At 45.4% G+C, this 23450-nt stretch overlaps 1 protein-coding gene across 2 annotated transcripts; it reads left to right on the forward strand.

The window, feature by feature from the left end:
• The first annotated feature begins 9516 nt into the window (after positions 1–9516).
• Positions 9517–23185, forward strand: Pdik1l (PDLIM1 interacting kinase 1 like). 2 transcript variants are annotated; one of them, XM_041652851.1, is made up of 3 exons: positions 10049–10138; positions 13104–13405; positions 19153–23185. In XM_041652851.1, exons 2-3 carry the CDS (start codon positions 13121–13123, stop codon positions 19891–19893), a joined length of 1026 nt encoding a protein of 341 aa, XP_041508785.1. In that variant the 5' UTR covers positions 10049–10138; positions 13104–13120; the 3' UTR covers positions 19894–23185. The 2 variants fall into 2 exon arrangements, with proteins under 2 accessions (XP_041508786.1, XP_041508785.1); XM_041652852.1 differs by lacking the exons at positions 10049–10138; positions 13104–13405 and adding an exon at positions 9517–9705.
• The last annotated feature ends 265 nt before the right edge of the window (positions 23186–23450 follow it).

Genomic DNA, 23450 nt, shown 5'->3' on the forward strand with positions numbered 1-23450 from the left:
GGTGTCTGGCAGCGGGGCCCAAGGACTGCCCGCTGAGATTGAGCAGGATCTCTCCCACCCAGGCCACCTGTTCCCCAGCCTCACCCTCCCACCTCTGCACCTCGCTGCTAGAACTAGCGGCTAGCTCTCGGGCTGCGGGCTGCGGGGCACTCGTGTGGAGTATTAATAGCCCAGAACAGAGGCTGCACCGATAAGAAAGGCATCCTCTGGCCGCCCGGTCACAGCAGTGGCTCCAAGCTGGCTCTCCCCACCCCTGCTCTGTGAAGAGAGATAGTTTAGTTACGTTGCCATAGCAATCCTGGTTTGAGTGCCTGCCTTGTCATGTGCAGTCCCGTGGCTGCCCCTACAGATACTTCCAGTGTCTCTATTTTTTTTAAATTGGGAGAAACCGACGCTCCTGGGAGGTGCATGCACTTGCTTTGGATCCCAAAGCAAGCAAGTGGGGGAACTGACCCTCGGGGTCTCATCTGTGGCATCTCTGAGTCCTTTTCCCTCTCCATCGATGTGCTCGGCTCCTCCTCGCCCTCGAGGAGGTTGAGACAGATCCTTTGAATGGTGAGAGCCAAAGAAATTGAACCCTGCTCACCAGAGAACCTAGCCGAGCAGTAGACCCCCTGGCCCAGTTCCTTGAACTTTAGGAAACCCAGAGACTGAAATGGGGCGGGGCAAGAGAACATGGACTTCCAAGAAGCCTCCTATGGATGGAATCACTGGAGGACCGGCCAGTTGGCCTGGGCCTCCCGACAGCCCTAGGGGGTAGGGAAGGAGCCAGCCTGAGAGAGAGGCCACCATCCGGGTTTCAAGAATGGAGAGTCCGGTGACCTGAGCATCTGTCCCTGCCCAGGGACAGCGCAGCTCTGCTGGGAGCAGGCAGTTTCTATTTAGGCTGTGGGCCCTGGTCTCTGCTCCTGGCTGTCCCACTTTGAGGTGCTTCACTGTTTGAAGCAGGAAGAGAAGACAAACAGACCATCTGCCCCAGCCTCACACTGACAAAGGCCTCAGGTTTAGACGGCTAGCATTCTCTTCCACGGGGGATTCACAGTAAACCTTGGAAGCTCCCGGCTGCTGGGCCACCCTCCAACTCTGCCACTTTGCTGGCATCTGGGCTGACTTGGAACTCCTCAAGTAGCAGCGGGTGGTCTTGAACTCCTGCCACCAACGTTGTTAAGAATTTAGCAGAGCGCTGTATCTGGGCTAGACATTAGAATGAGTAGCAAGCCGGGCGGCGGTGGCGCACGCCTTTAATCCCAGCACTCGGGAGGCAGAGGCAGGTGGATCTCTGTGAGTTCGAGGCCAGCCTGGTCTACAAGAGCTAGTTCCAGGACAGGAACCAAAAGCTACAGAGAAACCCTGTCTCGAAAAATCAAAAAAAAAAAAAAAAAATAGAATGAGTAGCAGTTTTCTAGAAATACTTTGACTCTGAAGAATCTTTGTGGAAAACCGTGATTGCTTTCCATGATTTGTAGGATTGTTTTACTGACAGGGCGTTGCAGTCTTCACATGACTTTGGTCACATGACACTCTGGCCCACCTGAGGCTCTTGGATGACTGTGTGCTGCACACGGCACACAGTAAAGGACTAACGCCACGAGGTCACACGTTGCTCTCCTTTAGAGAGACGTACAGATTAGATTAGGGCCTTAGTATGAGGAAATAACTTTCTCCAAAAAACGATTCTGTGTAACAAGCAATAAACATGCCTTTGTACGCTGTTTGGGGTTCAGTCCATCAGAGAGGCTGTGCCTTCCTGCTGCCACAGAGGCCTTCAAGTCTCAACTTGGGGTGCCTTCTTTCTTCAACTGACCCACACTCCACGAAACACCCTGACAACCCACTCCCAGCTGCTGGGATCATGGATGTGGATCATCCACCCACAACCCCCAGCTGCTGGGATCATGGATGCGGATCATCCACCCACAACCCCCAGCTGCTGGGATCATGGATGTGGATCATCTCATCTCACAAGTCAGATTTATCATTCAGTCAATTTTGTGTGACTCTGGGCATGTCTTTCGCCTCTGTATGCCTCAGTTTCTCCATCTGAAAAATGGGTAAAAATACATACACCACAGGGTTGTTAGTGAAATTCTGAAGATTATCAATGTAACGTGAGCAAGCATGTGTGTGAGCCTAAAGCCCCGCACAGAAGTCACGCACACACCATTACCTGTAATCAAGCTCAGGGTCAGGTACTTCCAGACTCTTGACCTCTTGTACAAAAACTTGAAAATAAAGCCAGGTTTGCAGAAGTAACTTGGGACTACAGGAATTTTACCTATGTGTCTGTTTGTTTTGTTTGGAGTAAAATGGCATGTTAGGATGATCTGCTTGATGGGGCTCCCGATACTTGACTCCAGTTACATCGACAGCCCAGACACACAGCAACTGGCACAACTTTCAGCCCTAGGATGTCAGAGTCAGAGCGACAGGGACAAGAGCCACTACACCTGACAGCTGCACTCACAGAATCCACCACCAGGGGGCAGGATCATCCCATCCAAATTCTCATTTGTCCAACCCCGCATTTCATTTTTTTTGAGCATGATTCGTTTTATTTCAGAAATTTTCAAGCATACAAAAAAGTACAGGGCTGGGGATACAGCTCAGCTGGCAGAGGGTTTGCATAACATCCACGAGGTCTGAGGTTACGTCCCAGCACCCAAAAGCCGGGTGTGGTGTCCGTGCCTAGAACCCTACTATTGTAGAGGAAGTCAAGTTCCAGGCGAGCATGGAGTTCAAATCAAACTCAAAGTCACCCTGAACTAAGTGAAACCCTACCTAAAAAGAATAAAATTAAAAACCTCAAACACAATAAAACAGTAAACCTTGTTGAGGTCATGTCTCAATGTCATCTCAAACTGATCTTGAGCTCTGCTCCTCCTCCTGCCTCACCCTCCCAAGTCCAGGCTCCCCTTTCCTTCTGTTTTCAGTTGTGGATGCCCTGGAAGACTTGGGAGCTTGTCCTGTAGGACAGTCCGTACTCTGAGTCACAACTGTGCTCTGTCTACTGAACTAACAATCAGACATCCTCTGAATTAAGGCTCAGGTTCCTTCCGTTCTTAGACGTAAAGCATTTCCCAGAGATACTGTGTCTGTCACCCATTGGTAATTATGTTTGGTCCATCAGCTCAGGTTGTTGCTTAGACATTAATGTCCCCAACCACTGTTCACACTGCTGGGTTTTGTTTTGGGTTTTATTTATTATCTAGAGACAGGGTTTCTCTGTATAGCCTGGGTGTCCTGGAACTCACTCTGGAGACCAGGCTGGCTTCGAACTCACAAAGATCCACTTCCCTCTGCCTTCTGAGTGCTGGGATTAAAGGCATGCACCACCGCCTGGCTCACACTGCTGTTTTTAATCATTATTATTATCATTGTCTGAGCTCATCATTTCTTTAGGGTTTGAAAAGCTCTTATTATTTCTTATCCATTTATTGGTTGGAATTCTATAGAAAGTAACATTTAAAAATCTACTATTTAGTTATCTGAGATACAAAACATTTAAAAAAACAAGAAAAAAATTTTTTCTGCTTCTCCTCCTCTCCCTCTTCCCTTCTTCTTTTTGAGACAAGGTCTCACTATGTAGCCCTGGATAGCCTGGAATTCACTATGTAGACCAGGCTGGCCTTAAACTCAAGCAATCCCCATGCCTCTGCCTCCTGAGTGCTGGGATTAAAGGTATGCGTCACCACCCTCACAATGTTTCTTTCTCTTTTAGTTTTTAATTTATTTTCTGTGCATTTGTTTTGCCATGAGTGTCAGATCTCCTGGAACTGGAATTAGGGACAGTTGTGTGCTGCCATGTGGATGCTGGGAATTGAACCAAAGTTCTCTGGAAGAGCAGCCAGTGCTCTTAACCACTGAGCCATCTCTCCAACCCCAACAATGTTTAGTTCTTTATGCTAGCAGTAACAGATGTATTTTCCTTAAATATAATTATGACTATTAGCCAGACTTTTATATTATTATATTATATATATAATAAATTAATAGGTGTAGTTGGTTGTTTTACACTCTTTGACTCTTTTAGGGGACAGCCACCCATCTCCCAAATAAATCACACGGAGTCTTATTCTTACTTATGAATGCCTGACCTTAGTTTTGCTTGTTCTTGGTGGCTGGGGACCACCTTGTTCTAACTTGCTCCTTCTTCCTGCTCTCCTCATATTTATCCTCTGCCTGCCAGCCCTGCTTATCTTTTCTCCTGCCTCGCTACTGGCTGTTCAGCCCTTTATTAGACCATCAGGTGTTTTAGACAGGCAAAGAATCCCAGCTTCACAGAGTTAAACAAATGCAGCATAAACAGAAGTCACACATCTTCACATCATTAAATGTTCCACAACTTAAACAAATTAACACACCTTAAAATAATGCCCCTCGGGGCCGGGCGAAGGTGGCGCACGCCTTTAATCCCAGCACTCGGAAGGCAGAGGCAGGCGGATCTCTGTGAGTTCGAGACCAGCCTGGTCTACAGAGCTAGTTCCAGGACAGGCTCCATAGCCACAGAGAAACCCTGTCTCGAAAAACCAAAAAAATAAAAAAAAAAATAATGTCCCTCAACAAGTAGGTTTTTACATACTCTGTTAAAATATCCTAAAATAGATGGGTGGTTTTGTCACATGCCTTTAATCCCAGCACTAGGGAGGCAGAGGTAAGGGTGGATCTCTGAGTTCGAGGCCAGCCTGATCTATGGAGCAAATTCCAAGACAGTTTCCAAAGCTATACAGAAAAACCCTGTCTCAAAAAACCAAAATGTAGGGCATGTTTTTAGTGATTGATGGGGGAGGGTCCAGCCCGTTGTGGGTGGTGCCATCCCTGGTCTTGGGTTCTAAGAGCTGAGCAAACCATGTAAAAACCGTGTAAAACAAGGCAGTAAGCAGCACCCCTAAACAGCCTCTGCATCAGCTCCTGCTTTCATGTTCCTATTCTGAGTTTCTGTCCTATGACGAGAGTGATATGGAAGTATAAGTCGAATAAACCCTTTCCTGTCCAAGGAGCTTTTGATCGTGGTGTCTCATCACAGCAGCAGAAATCCTAAGACAGGCACTTACCAAAAGAGCGTTGATTGAAGGTTTTTTTTTCTGTACTTTAATAAATAAAGCTTGCCTTACGATCAGAGAGTAAAACAGCCACACTGGCCAGCTGTACAGACCAGGCAGTAGTGGCACACACCTTTAATCCCAGTAACCACACTAATTTGCCACAAAAGCCGGGTAGTAGTGGTGCACGCCTTTAACCCTAGCACTGGAGAGGAATCTAAGCCGGGATGAGACAGGAACTAGTTCTCTTTTCAGTCTGAGAATTTCTTAGAGGTAAGTGCTCTCTAGTGGCTGGCTGCTTTGCTTCTCTGATCTTCAGGTTGATCCCCGATGTCCGTCTCTGGGTTTTTATTACGCGTGCTACATGTTTCTTTTCTGTTGTTCTTGTCATTGTTTGAGGAAGAGTATGCACCTTAGGCTGGCCTTGAACTCACGATACCCTTGACTCAGTCTCCTAAGGGCAATGATTTCCTTCATGGACTGCCAACTTACAGTCTACACTTTGAGCTCTTTCTCCAGTGCTGGGTGTGCTGTCCGTACTACTACATGTACTACGGTACTACTCCTGTATTGCGGAGCCTGCACTACAGGACCATTCGCAAGCCGGGCAAGGGTCTAGAGATTTAAACACACAAAGACACACAGACAGAAGAGAACATCTGATTCCCTAAAACTGTAGTTACAGATATTTGAAAACTTAAATTTCTGTTTCTCAGAGTGAGCTGCCACCAGCCCCAGTAACCATACAATGTTCAGTAACAAATATTCCAGGAAGATTTCCTTAACTATGTGGTCTCACTCTGTAACCACACTTGCTGACAAAGTCACCTACCCTATGGTTTTACCCTACAAAAGCAGTTGAGAAATTGGCTTAGGGCTGGTCTCATGAAACAGCCTTAGGGAGAGACAGCTGCCTATTCGGCTCTGATGTGTACATGAATAAATCTGGCTCTAATTCAGCTGTAATTTGGGTCAGTGGCTTTTCTCCTCTAGTCTATGGGATTAACAGGTGCTGGGATCGAACATGGGTCCTTATGAAGAGCAGTCCGTGCCAGTAACCCTCTTAACTGCTGAGCTGTCTCTCCAGCTCTTTGTATTTTTAGATTTATGTGCATGAGTGTTTTACCCACATGCATATGTATACCACATGCATAACTGGTGCTTTCAGAGGTTAGAAGGTACCGGATCCCTCGGAACTGGAGTTACAATGGTTGTGAACCACCATGCAAGTGCTCTTAAACACTGAACCATCTCCCCCCAACCCTACCCCACTTTGTTGTTTTGAGACAGGTTTCACTGTATAGCCCTGGCTGACCCTGAACTTACAGATATACCTGCCTGCCTCTGCCTCCAAAGTACTGGGATATATCGCCATGGCTTGCCTTAGAATGTTTTTTTTAATATTTCTTTCTTTTTTTTTCTTTTTTCTTTTTTTGGAAATATTTATTTATTATGTATACAATATTCTGTCTGTGTGTATGCCTGCAGGCCAGAAGAGGGCACCAGACCTCATTACAGATGGTTGTGAGCCACCATGTGGTTGCTGGGAATTGAACTCAGGACCTTTGGAAGAGCAGGCAATGCTCTTAACCTCTGAGCCATCTCTCCAGCCCCAAAGGTATTTTTTAAAATTAATTTTTTGTGCATTGATGAGGGTTCAGACCCCCTGGAACTGGAGGTACAGCCAGTGGTGAGCTGCCATGTGGATGCTGGGAATTGACCCTGGGTCCTCTGGAAGAGCAGCCGGTGCTCTTAACTGCAGTCATCCCTCCAGCCTGCAAGTATTTAAAGAGAAAAATACGTATTTTAAAATGCTATCTAACTCAGATTTAACTTTACCCTAAACTTCTCTTATACGGTTGACTCTTACCTACTCTAGAAGGCCTCGGTTACTAAAGCCACTGCCTAAGAATCACTTTCAAACTAGCAATATGAATATGGCTTCAATTTCAACTTACATTATTTATTGTGCACGTACGTCTATGTGGGCTCACATGTGCTGTGGTGTATATCCAGAGGTCAGTGGAACACTTGCAGGGGTTCCAAGGACAGAATTCAGGGTGTCATGCTTGTTAGCAAGCACCTCTACGGTGCAGCCATCCCACTGGGCCTACAATGGCATTTCTGAGCAGTTTTATTCTCCCTAAACAGTTCTCACTAGGGAAGTACAAAAAAAATTCTTAATTTAAAAGTAATTTATTACATTTTTATTGGGGGCACTCTCCTTTTACAAATATGTAAAACACTTATAGGCTTTCAGCATCTTACCTATGCACAACGGTGTACGGGTCTCGTCCATGTCTCTCCCTCTCCCACCAACACAGCCGCTTTCAGAAGCTGTTTACTCTTCCAGTGTTTACCTTTTGTTCTCTGTAGCCCTGGCTGGCCTTTAACTCACCAAGATCCACCTGCTTCTGCTTCCCAAGAGCTGGAGTTAAAGGCACACGCCACCATACCAACCCCATTGTTTATCTTTTAAACATAAGCAATTAGGTCAGGTGTGACGGTGCGTTCCTCTAACATCCCCACCCTCAGGAGTGTGGGGACACAAGAGACAAGAGGATCAAGAGTTCCAGGTTGGGCTGGTGCAATAGCTCAGAAATCAAAGGCACCTGACATGCCTGGTGACCAGAGTTCAATCCCTGGAATCCATCGAAGGAGGAGGGAGAGATGGCGTACACAAAGTTGTCCTCTGATTTCCATGTATACATCACACAAACACATTTTTTTTTTAAAGGCTGACCAGGTGTGGTGGTGCCCACCTTTAATCCCAGCACTCAGGAAGCAGCAGGTAGATCTGTCAGTTCAAGGCCAGCTGGGTCGACTGAGTAAAATTCAATACCAGCCAGGGCTACGAAGTGAGACCCTGCCTAAATGTGGACAACTCTTCCTGTATTGGACTGATAGGCCTTTTTAAAGTTTAAATACAAGCAGTTGTTTTATCATTGACACAGAAGATGGCGAGGTATAAAGCGCTGCTCTCGGAGGGGAGCAGAGAAAAATGTATAGTTCAATAAAACCAATAAAAAAAGAAAAAAACAAAAACGCTGCTCTCCTGCCTAGCTCCAGCTCAGCCCTCTGAGGACGTCTGAGTTGGGGGAGTGCCTCCATCAGGCTGACCTGTGGGCATGTCTATGGGGGTTTTCTTGATTGCTAACTGGCAAAGGAGGGCTCACCCCAATGTGGGCAGTGCTACTTCTAGGCGGGCTGGTCCAGGCTGTTTGAGAAAGAAATGAACCGTGGACCTGGGAGCAAGCCGGTAAGCAGCCTTCCCCAGGTCCTGCCCTGACTGCCCTCAATGATGAATTTGTGACCCTAACCCTGGAAGTTTAAGTCAGACAACCCTTTCCTCCCCTAAAGTACCTTTGGTGAGTGGGTTTTTGTTGTTTTATTTTTCTTTTTAATCACAATAATAATGAAACAGCCAGAACGGGTGGGTATGTCCCGAAGTTCCTGTGACATTTAATAACTGCAATGAACAGAAAACTACTCTGACGGAGAGATCGCTTCCTATTCCGTCCTTCTGTAACATAGGTAGCAGCTCTCTACACAGCATTCCGGTGCCCCGCTCTTTTCCTGGGTAGGAAACAAGTCTGGACTGGCGTCAGCATTCCCAGCAAACCGGTGAACACCAGTACCAGGAGGGCACTCGGGACAAACTCTAAACAGAGGACTGGAACTTTATAGGAGAGGCGCCGAAGCAGATTTTCTAGACACAATTTGGTCAAATATAACAGAAGTCGGCTTTCTCTTCTGTGAAAGCAGGACCAATAGTAAAGCCTTTCTTACTTGTGGAGTTTGGTTCAGATTATATAAAAAGTTCCCAAGCTCCCAAATATTAGTCCCCTAAACAGAAGACTAAGGAAAACGAACCTGGAGCTCAGTGACATCGTGCCTTATACACGTCAATGAGCACAGGATCAACCATATTAGCAAACGGTAGATGCAGAATAATAAAGAAAAGAATGGGCGTTTCTGGTGGATGCTTACAGAATCTGTGTAACTAACGGGCTGGCCAATTGGTCCTGGTCTCCGAGTGACTGTCAGCCTGACGGTAGAGCTCGGGCCGACTGCTGCGGGGATTGACAGTTGTGGGGATTTGAATGGCTTCGGCCAGAAGCGACTTGGCTTTGTCGTTTCACCCTCCAACCCGACACCCCTAGTGTAGGAGGAGCGGTGGGCTGCGTTCCCGCCCAGCTCCCCGCACGGCTAGCTTTACCCAAAATAATTACACGGAAACTGTATTCTTTTAAACACTGCTTGGCCCATTACATCTAGCCTCTTACTGGCTAATTTTCACATCTTGCTTAACCCATTTCTTAGCTGAGGTGCCGCAGCCCAGCCGGGTCAGCCGCGCCCTACCTCCCTCACCCGACAGGGCGACCGCGATCCTCACCGCCGGGGGAACAATGAGGTTCCGGCTTCTTTAAAGGGAGATACCACCGCCCCGGTGGGGCAGGGGACGGCGTCCTCCCCGATGATCGCACTCAATCCCGCGTCGCCGCCTGGGTCACGGTGCCGCCCGCCAACACGGCTGGGTGACTCAGACAGAAGGTGCAGCCTCCCAGCACCAGCCGCACGGGCCCGCTGCCCAGACCCGCCATCCGCGAGGAAGATGCGCCGGGCGTCCGGTCGCAGCGAACCGCGCACTGCAGCCCGCCGTCCGGTAGGTCGGCAGGGGACAGGGAGGGCGGCCCGGGGCACTGTCAGCAGCTTCCCCGAAGTCCCGGGACTTGCGCCCGCTGCGGCAGAGGGCGACCGCCCCCGGCCGCCACCCCTGCGGGCCAGGGCACCAGTGGTCGGCCCTGCAGCGTGCACACCGCCGGCGACGCTCGGCTCGGTTGCAGCGCCGGAGAGCAGCGGCGCCCGAGCGCTGCACACCGCGCTCACCCAGCCGGCGGCGCTCGGCGGCTCTGGGCGGCACACGCGCACTACGGAAAGCCGGAGGGGGCGGGGCCCGGCGTGAGGGGGTGTGTCCGCGCACCACGGGGGCGCGCGCCGGCTTCTGACTGGAGGCCGCGGCAGCCGAGGCGCGAGCTGCCCGATAATGGCGGCCTGCAGAGCTCATGAGAGGGAGAAGCGGCGGCGGCTGCCCTGAGGTAAATCTGGCCCTCCGTGGTGGCACGGATGCCCTGCGGTCAGAACCGACCTCCCTGCATGTGTCTCTGTCCCCGGCAGGCCTGTCACAGACCTCGCAGCGGAGTCATCCCCGGGAAGGCCCGGCGCTGCCCCGGCCAGCGGCCGGGACTGCGGCCTCCGTTCCCGCCCGGGCCACTCCCGGGTCCCCGGCTCCTAGTCTGCAGCCTCCGGGAGTTGAAGCGGCTGCGGAGCCACGGGAGGGTCCCTCGGGGTTTCCGGGGACTGTCGCCGGGAGTGATCTCGCGGCCGGGGCAGCGAGCGCGGCCTGAGGCTCCCCGGCGGCAGCACCTCTGGCCTCGCTCGTCCCTTCCCCGGCACCGGCAGGTGCATGCCCAGGCCGGCCGGTGCCCAGCTCCCGGGGAGCAGGGCAGGCTCGAGGGCCCGGGAGATGCCACCGAAGGATGCTTCACCGGGGAGTCTCTCCCGCCAGGAGCCCCGGGAGTTGACAGACACCTTCTCGAATAATGTGCTCCTCTCTCGGGGGACGATGACTGGAGGGAGAGAAGGGACTGCTGCAGAGAAAAGAGTCGCTCGCAAGCGCGTAGTACCTGGCTATCGGCGCCAGAGCGGGGCAGAAGGTCCGCCAGGGCCAGGAAATCTGACATTAGGAAAGACAGTGAGAGCTGGAAGGCTAAGCGGGCAATTAAAGGAAGTAGCGCTCAAGGCAACCCCCAGAAGCTGTCATTTTCTTTTAAATCTGGCCTATGAGCTTAAAGTAGCTGCTCCCGGAGTGTCGGCTTCCAAGGCCAGTCACTTTTTGTTGCTCTGATTGTGCATCGCAAGTACAATTTCAGGTTACTCTTCCTGCCCGCGCTGACAGTCGGCAAGTGAGCATTTGAGGCGTGAGGAAGTACGCTGCAGGCTCTCCATTCACAGAGGGGCTCTGTAGGGCCTGTGCTCCAGCTTGCCTCTAAGTGATTTATTAAGTTGGAACTCCAAAGAACTTTGGTCAGACTTCCCTTTGAGGTCTAAGATGCTCTCCTCCCCTTTGGCAACAATTACCTAGAATTAAGTAGCTATCTTAAAGCATAATAATAGTAATAAAAAAAAGGTTGATCTATTCTAAGCCACTTATATTTTATGGATCGGTTCTTCTACAAAACTTGTGTTTATTTGTAAAATAATAAATAAGTAAATAGCCAAGCATACTGGCACATGCCTGTAACGCCAGGACTTGGAAGGTGGAGGCAGGAGGATCAGTAGTTCAGGATCATCTGCTACGTAGTGAGTTCAAACAAAACAAAAGCGATGTTGTACACTTTCAGTCCATAAACAGGAGTTGGGTATTTGTATTTCTAACTGTGAGGGGGTTTTGTATTTCAGTGTTTTTGTTTGTTTTGTTTTTTTACCTATAGATTTGGAGCAAGTCCTGGAACTCTGTAGTCCAGGCTGGCCTCGAACTCACAGAGCTCCGCCTGCCTCTGCCTCCTGAGTGCTGGGATTAAAGGCGTGCGCCACCACCGCCTGGCATATTATTTCAGTGTTTTTATTACTTTTCATAAATGTGTCAACCTTAAGAAGATGTACATACATTGCTTTCTTTATTTTTTTTTTTTTGAGGATCAGTAAACTAAAATGTTGAATTTGGGGGTTTGTTTGTTTATTTATTTATTTATTGTTTTTTGAGGCACGGTTTTCTGTGTAGCCCTGCCTGTCCTGGAACTCATACTATAGACCAGACTGGCTTTGAACTCAAAGATCCGCCTGCCTCTGCCTTCTGAGTGCTCAGATTAAAGGCGCGCGCCACTACTGCCCCGCTTTGGATTTGTTTTAACTGTGCCAGCAGTTCCTGTAGAGAGCAGTGTAGCTTAGTGGTTTAAGTCACGGATGTCGGAACCAACAAGCCGCATGACGACTGGTTGTTTACTTGCCCTCTCTGTGTTTTTCTCTCCTCACTTCTAAAAATGACTGTTAACAACACCCACCCCTTCCTACACAGATTATGGTTAAGGATTCATGAATTTAGCCAGGTGTGGTGTCACACACCTGTAATTCCATTGTTCCCGAGAGAGCGGCAGCCAGGACTGTTGAGATGGTTCAGTGCGTAAAGTTATTTTCTGCCAAGCTTTACAGCTCATGCTCAATTCCTAGGACCCGCACGGTAGAAGGAGAGGACTGCCACATACTGTCCTCTGAGTTCCAGAAAGACACATCCATGCACACAGAATATCAGCTTTTAAAGGTGAAAGCCATCTTGAGCTACATACTAGCAAGATCCTGTCTTTTAAAAAAGGACTGAAAGCAAGGCATGGTGGTACAAGTCTTTAATTCCAGCACTGGGGAAGCAGAGACAGGCTTATCTCTGTGAGCTGGAGGCCAGCCAGGGTTACACAGTGAGACCTTGTCCAAAAAAGGGGTGGGTGGGTGGAGCCTGGAGATAGAGTTCAGTGGATAAAGCATTTGCCAAACAAGTCTGAGGAGCAGAGTTTGGGTCTGCAGAACCAATGTAAAGCCAGATGTCATATGGTGACATGGGAGGCAGAACCAGAACAGTCTCCAGAAGTTCACGGGCATCTAACCTGCCGTGTGCTCCAGCGATGACAGGAGAGCCAAGGCAGTCTTTGAACAGGTGTGTCATGGCATGAGCATGCCTGCACTCACACACCTAGATTAAACTTTTAAAAAGTCAGTAATGATGGTTCTGTAACCATGGCCTCTGAAGCCAGCCTGGCCTACCTGTCAAGCTCCAGACCAGGGAACTTGGCAAGACCCTGACTCAAAGACAACAAAAGCTCTAAGAACTATTTTAAAATACTTGAAATAGTTCCTGATACATGGTAAGTGCTATCTGTTACCTTTATTATTATTGGTAGATTTGTCCAAGGTGTAGCTAGATACCCTTCAGTTCCCACAGGCGCTGAAACAGTTAAATACAAGCCAATAGGTATACTTGATTTCAACAGAGTACTTTGTTGATTTTTCCAGAAACCTCGACCTTGAAGATGGTGAGTAGCCAGCCAAAGTACGATCTAATACGGGAGGTAGGCCGAGGTAGTTACGGTGTTGTTTATGAAGCAGTCATCAGAAAGACCTCTGCAAGAGTAGCAGTGAAGAAAATTCGATGCCACGCACCTGAAAATGTTGAACTAGCCCTGCGAGAGTTCTGGGCACTAAGCAGTATCAAGAGCCAGCACCCAAATGTGATTCACTTGGAAGAGTGCATTCTGCAAAAAGATGGGATGGTGCAAAAGATGTCCCACGGCTCTAATTCTTCCCTTTATTTACAGGTATGTGTCACTGGATAGGAAATGAACGTAAGATTGGTCAGCAAGAGGAAGTGAAGAGTGTCAGAGGAACTTCTCCCTTAACGCAGGTGTTTTATGGCTAGGTGCAGACAGAGGTCTTCAGAAGATAGAGGAGATATTTGCTTTAAGCTTGTGCTGCACGTACCTAAAATTAACATAAGCCACCCGTTATGCCTGGTACTTGCCAGTCTGTGTAGGAATAGGACGAGTGGGAATTAGAGGGTTTTTGAGACTAGCATCACAGTTCAGTTCCTGGAAACCAATTCTTCTGAAAATAAACACAGAAGACAAGGAAAAACACCACAATCAGTAATAGTAATCAATTACCCATCGGTAATTGAACTTCTCTTTTTTAGAAGGCACAGGTTTAAACATAAGCCTTACAAGAGTATATTGGTATTTGCCTATAATCCTAGGGCTTGGGAGGTGGAGGCAGGAGACTCAGGAGTTTAAGACCAGACTCACCTGTATATCGAGTTTGAGACATGCCTGGACTGAATCATGAGTTCCAGGACAAAAATCCTCTGACCTCCATGCTTGCACAATGTCCTACATGCATGTAAGCACTACATATATGCACATACTTGAAATACACACATAGAATAAATAAATGTAATTTAGCAGTTAAAACAAAGAGAGTTAACAACAATAACAAAAGCTCTGTTTGATGTTGTGAAAAAGGCTCAGAGGGTAAAGGACCTTGTTGCCAAACCTGGTAACCTGAGTTTAATGTCCAGGTCCCACATGGTAGAAAGAAGGCGTGGACTCCTGAGAGCTGTTCTCTTAACACCCACACCTACACAAAATAAATAATTTAGAAAAGTTTAAAAACTGTCTTCATTATTAACTCTCTAAAAGTACTTACGTTGCCATGATTAAAAAAATATGTATATATTGGAGCAAGGCAGTGGTGGCACATACCTTTAATCCCAGCACTCAGGAGGCAGAGGCAGGCATATCTATGGGGTGAGTGTCAAGACTGTCATATTACGCAGAGAAACCTTGTCTCAAAAAAGATTGGAAATCTTTTTTTTTTTTTTTTTTTTTGTCAGTGCTAGAGATTGAGCCTAGGGTTTGGGGCATAGTACATAAACTACATTCCCTCCTAACCCTTGTCAACTCTGCATTGAATTTTAGAGATTAGGTACACAATCCCTGTGGATGGAAAAATGAAGATGTTAATACATTTGATTTAGTGTAAATTCAGAACTAGCAACTGTAGCAAGAATTAGATATTGTTTAATACTGAGTCCAGATCCAGCAACTGTAACAATTATGTATCGTTTAGTACTTTGAGGTCTTAAGATATGAAGTATCCGATTTGACTAAGTGATTTTTGTATTTAAATTACTTTTTTAAGTAAATCTCTTTTGCTCTTTAAAGCCTTACAGACCTGTATTGCTATCAGAATGACTTGAAATTTCCTAGTAGCTATTTGTTCATGTGTTATGGTAATCACTAATCACGTCTGCCTTCCCTGGGTAGTCAAAGACAGAGGTAGTGCTGAGACAAGATTTGGCACAGAAGAACTCAGAAATAGGTACCTGTGTTGAAATAAAATAGTCTTTTCTATGCATTTATAAGTTAGCCAGATTTTTCTTCATTTACTCATTTGAGACAGTCTCTGTAGCCCTGGTTAGTCTGGAACTCACTATGTAAACCAGGCTGACCTCACACTTACAGAGATCCACCTGTTTCTGCCTATGAGTGCTGGATTAAAAGACATGTCCTACCTCACCCAGCGTAGTTGACCATATATTTATCAATAGAATTTTGTATCAAAACAGCACAATGCAATATAGTCAATACACAGATCTATAACATAACCAGAGAGTTCCTATGCATGATCTTTATTATCTGTATAAATTTTCATTTCCTTTATGTTTTTCTAGATATATTCTTCCTTGTTCTCAGCTGAAATCATTAAATTAATTCCTGATAGCTAAAAATCCTTATCCAAGAGAAAATGTAAAACAGACACTTAGAAGCACTCAATTTCATGCCTCAGGACTTTGCAGCCTTCAGTCTGTATGTTTCAGACTAGTGACACAGATGATGTAGGAACATACAATAGGGAATCTATATATCTTAGGGCTGAAGAATTATGAATTGACTGGGTGTGCTGCACATAATATGTGCATATATGTGTTAACATGTGAGACTGAGAAAGGATTATTATGAGTTCAAGGCCAGCCTGGGCTACATATAGAGTTCAAGGTCAGCCTGAGGTACAGAGTGGGACCCTATCTAGGGAGTTAAAAAAGAAAAATTAAGCTAGGCAGCAGTGCACGCCTTTAATCCCAACACTCAGAAGGCAGAGGCAGGTGGATATTTGGAAGTTTGATTCTAGCCTGTTCTACAGAGCCAGTTTCAGGATAGCCAGGGCTACACAGAGAAACCCTGTCTAGAAAAAAAAAAAAAGAATTACAAACTATTTAAAATTTACAGAGTTTAACAATAATTATTTAGATAGGTGGGCGAGAACCACACATGTCCCTTCTTGCTGACCAGAATTCTATGCACCACCACACCTGCCCTCTAAACCACTATTGAGCACTGGGATTCTGTGTTACACAAGGCTGTTTATTAAGTTCAGATGTTAGGGAGAGACAGAAAGCTGAAGTCAGTTAGAAGCAGTACACCTGTCTCATTCTCTGCCCTGGTACACCATGCAGAAGGCTCCTGTAGGCCATTGCCATTGCTGCCGTCTGCATGGGAGGCAGAACGGAGGGGCACCTTTGCTTTTGCCAGAATAGCCAGAGGAAGTAGTGGTAGTAATTAATTTAAATATAAATTTACCAGTTTCTCACTCTTCAACAGCTCAGCTCTGAATCTTCCCCCTTTTAGCACACCAGTCTAAAAAATACCGTATAACAAATAATTTAAAAGCAATATTGCTCTATATTTTAGGTTTTTTTTATGAAGCAACGAGCTGGGAAGTGATAGAATTTAGTTATATTGGCCAGTGTAGAAAATGTAGGCCAGTTGGGCACTTTCCAAAATGGGCTATTAAAATGCTACTTCTCGGCTCAGACGTTTAGTATGTATTTAGTAGGGACAAAGGTGGTATTTTGAAGTGCTGAAATTTTTTTTTAAAAAATGCATGCATAAAAGCACTAATGAAATGAAATATTCCAGAGGTTTCTAGTTACAGTTGGAGGCTGGTGCTGGACTCATCTCAGTGCAGAGCAGAGCTTCCAAACCTTTCCACTTGTGGCCTCCCCAGAGAAACATGTGCGTGACCCTGGGTATATGGGTGTGCAATAAACATGTACTGGGAAAAATCATAAATTATTCCATTTTAAAGCAATTCTTTGGTTACCTTTTATTAAAGTATAAAGTAGGAAGCAGGCTTATACACGAATGAAGAGAATGTGCTTGTTTGTTTCTGCATAAAGAGTTAAATCCTGGCCTGGCATGATGTGCAGTGGGCAGACACTTTGCTGCAGGCCTGACACCTGAGTTTCATCCTCAGGTCCCACAAGGTGGCAGGAGAGAATCAGCCTCCAGTGTTAACCTCTGGCTCGTGTGGGGCAGGGGTGGGGCCCGTACTCAAGAGTGCACACATACACAATAGAGCCATTTTAAAAATTATTGGGTGAATGTTCATTGCTGTAGAACATAGATCATCTCCAGCATTTTCCACAGTCAGTGTTTTTATTTTATGAACACCAGTGGTGAAAACAACAGTGTTTCATATAAATAGTTTAGTACAAAATGGTAGGTATATGTTTTAAGGCAAATCATAAATTGTTCAAAATTCTGTACTAACAGCATTTAGTGATCCTCTTGCCTTAGCTTCTATAGTGCTAAGGTTACAGGTGTGTGTCACCATACCCACCTTAAAACAGCAATTTTTAAAATTAACCCCCTCCCCCAGACAGTCTCACTGTATAACTCAGGTATAACTCAGGCAGGCCTTAGACTTGTGGTCTCCTGAGCAAGGTGTAATGATGCACACCTATAATTTCAGCACTGAAGATGGAAGCAGGAAGAGCAGAAGTTCAAGGCCAGCCTTGGCTATACGGTGAATTTATTGAGGCCTGCTTGAACTATTTGAGACCCTGTTTCAAAACAGAGGGGGAAAAAAAAGGAAAGAAAATAGTACCCAGCTGGGCGGTGGTGGCGCACGCCTTTAATCCCAGCACTTGGGAGGCAGAGGCAGGCGGATCTCTGTGAGTTGGAGACCAGCCTGGTCTACAAGAGCTAGTTGCAGGACAGGCTCCAAAACCACAGAGAAACCCTGTCTCGAAAAAAACAAAAAACAAAAAAAAAAAACAACAAGAAAATAGTACCCAAATTAAGCATTATACCACAACACAATCCACTGATAGATCACCTTAGTACTTGCTTGATGATTAATGACAATAGAAAAATATCAGAAGTCCTTGTTTTCCCCAATAAAACTGTAATGTTTCTATAAGAGCGGACAACTTTGCAATTCGGTTTTGAATTAATTTTTGGTAACTGAAAATTTATTAAACCTTTGACTGTTGGCAATTTGTTTTGTGTGTGTGACCCCTACTTTCTGTTTAAGAGACCTTTGCCTTAGCTGGATGGTGGTAACATTAATCCAGTACTCAGAAGGCAGAGACAGGCGAATCTCTGTGATTTCAAGTCCAGCCTGGTCTACAGAGTGAGTTTCAGGACATCCATGGCTACCCAGCAAAACTCTGTCTTGAAAAACAAACAAACAAAAAGAATAAAGTCAACCTTACCTGGCATGTACAAGATCCTGGGTTCAATTGCCAGCATTGCAGAAACAATAAAACTGCAAACTGTCCTAACTTTAATTGTTTTTTTTTTTTTCAAGACAGGCTTTTCTGTGTAGTCCTGGAAGACTCTATAGACCAGGCTGGCCTCTAACTCACAGAGATCCATCTGCCTCTGCCTCCAGAGTAGCTTGTGTTGGTAATTTTTTATTTATGTGTACTGGTGTTTGCCTGCCTGCATGTCTGTATGAGGGTGTTGGATTCCCTGAAACTGGAACAGCTGTGAGCTGCCATGTGGGTGCTGGAACTGAACCTGAGTCCCCTGAAAAAAACAGCCAGTGCTTTTAACTGCTGAGCCATCTCTCCAGCACTGCTCCTTTTTTTTTGGGGGGGGGGGGGCATGGGTTTTGAGACAAGGTTTCTCTGTGAGCTCTGGCTGTCCTAGAACTCGCTCTTTAGACCAGGCTGTCCTCACTCAAACTCACAGAGATCTGCATGCCTCTGCCTCCTGAGTGCTGCCACTGCCCAGCCTATGTGTACTTACGATGTGTAGCCAGGTTGGTGGCACATGCCTTTAGTCCCAGCAGTAGGGAGTCAGAAGCAGGCAGATCTCAGAATTAGAGGTCAGCCTGGTCTACAAAGCAAGTTTCAGGTCAACCAGGGCTACACAGTGAAACCCTGTTTCGAAAAAATAAAAAATAGATTTATTAATTTTTAATTATGTTTGTGACAAGGATGAATATATATATATATATATATATATATATATATATATATATATATATATATATATATATATATATATATGTCAGTGCAGATGCCCTTAGAGGCCAGAAAAAGTACTGGATTCCCCAGAGCTCTCGTTGCAGGTGGTTGTGAGCCACTGACACGGTGCTGAGGACCTGAACTCCAGTCCTCTGAAGGCAGTAAGCTCATAAGTGCTGAACCTTATTTCCAGCTCCCTTTAACTTTTCTATAATCAAAATGTGTACCTTCTTCTCTCCTCCCTCTGCGCAGCTTGTAGAGACTTCATTAAAAGGAGAAATTGCCTTTGATCCCAGAAGCGCCTATTACTTGTGGTTTGTGATGGATTTTTGTGACGGAGGAGACATGAACGAGTATCTGTTGTCCAGGAAGCCCAACCGAAAGACGAACACCAGCTTTATGCTTCAGCTCAGCAGTGCTTTGGCTTTCTTGCACAAAAACCAGATCATCCACCGAGACCTGAAGCCTGATAACATCCTCATTTCTCAAAGCAGGTTGGACACCAGTGACTTGGAACCCACACTGAAAGTGGCCGATTTTGGTCTGAGTAAAGTTTGCTCGGCTTCTGGACAGAACCCTGAAGAACCTGTCAGCGTAAACAAGTGTTTCCTTTCCACGGCGTGTGGGACGGATTTCTACATGGCTCCTGAAGTATGGGAAGGACACTACACAGCAAAAGCTGACATCTTTGCTCTGGGAATTATCATCTGGGCCATGCTGGAGAGGATCACCTTCATAGACACAGAGACCAAGAAGGAGCTCTTGGGGAGCTATGTAAAGCAGGGGACCGAAATTGTGCCTGTGGGGGAGGCACTTCTGGAAAACCCCAAAATGGAGCTCCTCATCCCGGTGAAGAAAAAGTCGATGAATGGGCGAATGAAGCAATTGATTAAGGAGATGCTGGCCGCAAACCCTCAGGACCGTCCAGACGCTTTTGAACTAGAGCTCAGATTAGTCCAGATTGCTTTTAAAGACAGCAGCTGGGAAACGTGACCTCCCGCCTGCAAGTGTCTTAGATGGTGTGCTGCTTCTGACTCAACAGTGATTCAACATTACATGGTCGGAAAGAAGACGAAAGTTAGACTCCACTCTCTGAGGGTTTAGGTTCATTGTGGGGTCATTTTTTTTCTCTCATTTTTCTTACTCCATGCAGGCCATTTTATTGTATGTTTTGAATGTGTATTACCAATGGGGTATAAAAAATTTTTTTTAATGATCATTGGTAAAAGTTTGGCAGAAAAAATTCTCCTAAAAGCCAAGCAGAGAAGAGAGTCCAATTTTCTGGAAATATGTCTTTAAGTATTTTAGACATTCCTTGTCAGTATTAGGCATTTCCATGGAAGAAGAGGTTTGCATGCTGGTCATGCAACCTTTGAAGCTTTGTAAAGGAAACATATATGTATATATTTATGTATATGTAAGTATGTGAATGTGTGCATTTTGCATTCCACATGAAGAAAATGCCACTTCTGTTTAAATTATTTGATAGAGGTTTGGGTTTTTGAGATTTGCTGGTGAAATTGGTGATGAAAACTCACACAGAACCACCCCTCATCTTCTACCTGCCCCTTCCGCTCCTGGAAAGACACTTTTATTTTTTGTTTGTCTGTTGTTTTGTTTTGTTTTCCCAATATACATCTCTTGAGAGGCATCATTTTGGAGGGTCTAAAATGGCTGAGTAAACGTAATTGGAGCTAAGCCAAGCTGCTGGAGTAAGTCTGAGCTCTCCGGGCCCTGTAGCTCTTCGAGTGGAATTAGTCTCAGTCACTTGGTAGGAGGTCGGCAAGGATGCCGATGGCTCAGCCAGACCTTCAGGTAACTGAGCGTTTGTTTAAACCACTGCACTGGGACATGTGTGTGCTTGCACATCTGCCGTGACCTGAGGATGGTATTCTTCTGCTCTGAAACATTGCTTTACACGACTGTAATACTTGATGTATTAATTTTGAGTTTTATGACTTTTTCTAAGTCTCAGCATAAAGTTGAAGAAACCAAATGTGCTCACCCTCGAGTTGCTGGCCCTGATGTGGCTTCCTGTTGGATCACTGGAGTCCCTGTCACTTTGGCACTGTGATACAGTAATGGGACTGGTAATCACTGTCATAAATATTGGTTGCTTTTTTCCAAAGTGAGAGATGATACACACAGAGTTTGGCAAATAGATAAAATTTTGTGCCATCAACTGCTTTTCGAGCAGAAAAGTTGTGGGTATCATATCGTCACCTGGTGTTGTCAGTCAGAAAGCAAGAGCCTCCTAACTCCTGAAGTGAGACTCTAGCTGCATGTTTGTCCCTAGATTGTCCATGCTGATGCGGGAAAGGGAGTCTTTCCTAAACCAGAATATGCTATTAGAGTCTACCATTGTATCTCCAAATGAAGCTTTCTGATGCACTAAACCCTCACCCACCCCTCCTGGGGTGGAGCCCTGGGCCCTGGGCAGGTAGGGAAGTGTGGGACACTGACCCCCATGGATCCTTATAAAGCACTAAAATGCAAAAGTCAAAATAGCAGCGTGTTGACCGTGTCTCCTCAATGCTTGAAACTCCACCCTTCACCTTGGGGCTGGGTCTAGCTCAGTGAGCGGCCCTGTGTTCAATCCCTAGCACCCTAAAGGCAGTAAGTTAACTCATGTGTTCAGAGGGTAATAAAAGATAAAACGCAAAAAAAAAAATAAAACATGTAAAGCTGGAGGTTTAGAAACATGAATAGAAAGGCTTTATTAAAATCCCATCAAATGAAAAAAAAAAGTCACACCTAATATCACTTGCAGACTTAACTAAAATAATTCTTTCTGGAATAGAAGCATACTAGACATTCATGGTAATTGACCCTCTAGGTCATCAAGTTGACACAGATCTGACGAGGGGATCAAGTTCCAGGAAATTAGAAAGTCTCATTATAATGTATTCTCAATGACTTGGCGCTGCGTCAGATCGATATGTGACGTAGCCAACAGTTCATTTGTTCTACAAGTACCTGTGCACTAGAAGCCCATACATCCTAAGCACATAGCTTCTGAGCCTGTCTCCTTGAAATAATGTGTAATTTGCTTTGTCTTTTGTTTTGGTTGGCACTGGGATCCCACCAGTGCCTTGCATGTGCTACACAAAGGCTTTGCCACTGAGCTACATGTCTAGCCCCAGTTATAATTTATTTTGAAAGATTTTTATTTGTGAAATATAATTCTTTCTTTCATTAGAGGTAAGAGTGTGGGGTGATCGGGAAATTTCTTCCAGAATTTTCTCAAGTCCTTGTATTCTAAAATAGCTTATGATAATCAACAAAAGGATAGTAATTTCTTTGTCTTTCTTTGTTCTTTTCAGTCAGAGGTATTTATTAAGTACCTACTGTGTGCTCAGCACTAAAGTTTAGTTGATTTGACAACAATTTAAGATTTGCATTTGGGGGGGGGGGGCTGGACTCAGCAGTTTAGAGAACTTGCTCTTGCACAGAACAGAGTTCAGTTCCCAGCACCCATGTTGGGTAGCTCACAACCACCTAACTCCAGCTCCAGGGAACCCAGTATCCTCTTGCTTCCATAGACACACACACACACACACACACACATATACATGATTAAAAAAATAAAAATAAACCTTTTTTTAAAAAATGACATTTAGCCATGCACTTTCTCCAGTCACGGGTAAGAAATCAAGATGGGGAGTGATAATTGGAAAATTTGGGTATTTGCTAAAAGACAAATGCAATCCAGATATTGTGCACAGTGCCTTGCCCATGATAGGTACTCAATAAACAGTTATTCCTCATAGTCTGTTGCCATGGTTTCTAGTGTTTTATGAAATTTGTCTTAATTGAAAAAGACCAAATATTTCCGATAACGCTCATAGGCAGCTGTGTCCCGTCACTGTAGGGTTGTACAGTTAGGTCCTAGATGTTACTTTGCACTAGTTGTCACTTAGAACATGGGGGCTGTAGATTCTTGGTGCTAAGGGATGCTTTGTCATTTCAATGATGTAAGTGTTAAGTGTCAGATAAATAGCACAGAATAGTTCTTTCTGCAGGTCTGGATTTTTGTTCTTGTTTTTTTCTTTGTTTTTAATTGTAAAATGTTACCAATCAAACTATTGTAGCAGCTACAAAATAATTCACCAGCATGACAAAGTAGTCAATAAACGATGTCATAGGCACATCAGAAATGAAAGCAACTTTAAAATTTTTCTTTTAAAATTGTCAAATATATTTTATGAAGAATTTATAAAGGGGAAAGTATTGTAATTTATTGTTCATGAGTTTTTTGTTTTTTTTTTTAATAAAGTGAATTTCAACAAAATACCTTGGGCGCTCTCCTTGCTACTTCGGTGACTGGGAGTTGTGCAATGCGCTAGACGTGCGTGTGACGTGATGTACAGTGTGGGAAAGTGTCTGGCTGTCTCACGAAAGCCAGTACTGAGGCAGGTGTTTGGATGGCAGGACTTTGGCATTTCAAGTTCTCTGAAGCCATATGCTTTATATAGGAGAGAAATGTGTATTGTTTAAGGTTCTTTTTTAAGATTGGTATTTTCCAGGTATGAATGCTTTGTCTTCATATG

Source organism: Microtus oregoni, unplaced genomic scaffold (genome assembly GCF_018167655.1).
Source record: "Microtus oregoni isolate MIOR12 unplaced genomic scaffold, Mior012 000005F_ref0000423, whole genome shotgun sequence".
In the NCBI taxonomy this organism is placed as follows: domain Eukaryota; kingdom Metazoa; phylum Chordata; class Mammalia; order Rodentia; family Cricetidae; genus Microtus; species Microtus oregoni.

Bases quoted from the DNA above. Each gene is read 5' to 3' on its own strand.
- Pdik1l (XM_041652851.1), top strand. From the start codon at position 13,121: ATGGTGAGTAGCCAGCCAAAGTACGATCTAATACGGGAGGTAGGCCGA. The intron at 13,406-19,152 runs GTATGTGTCACT...CCCTCTGCGCAG, and splicing joins ATTCTTCCCTTTATTTACAG to CTTGTAGAGACTTCATTAAA.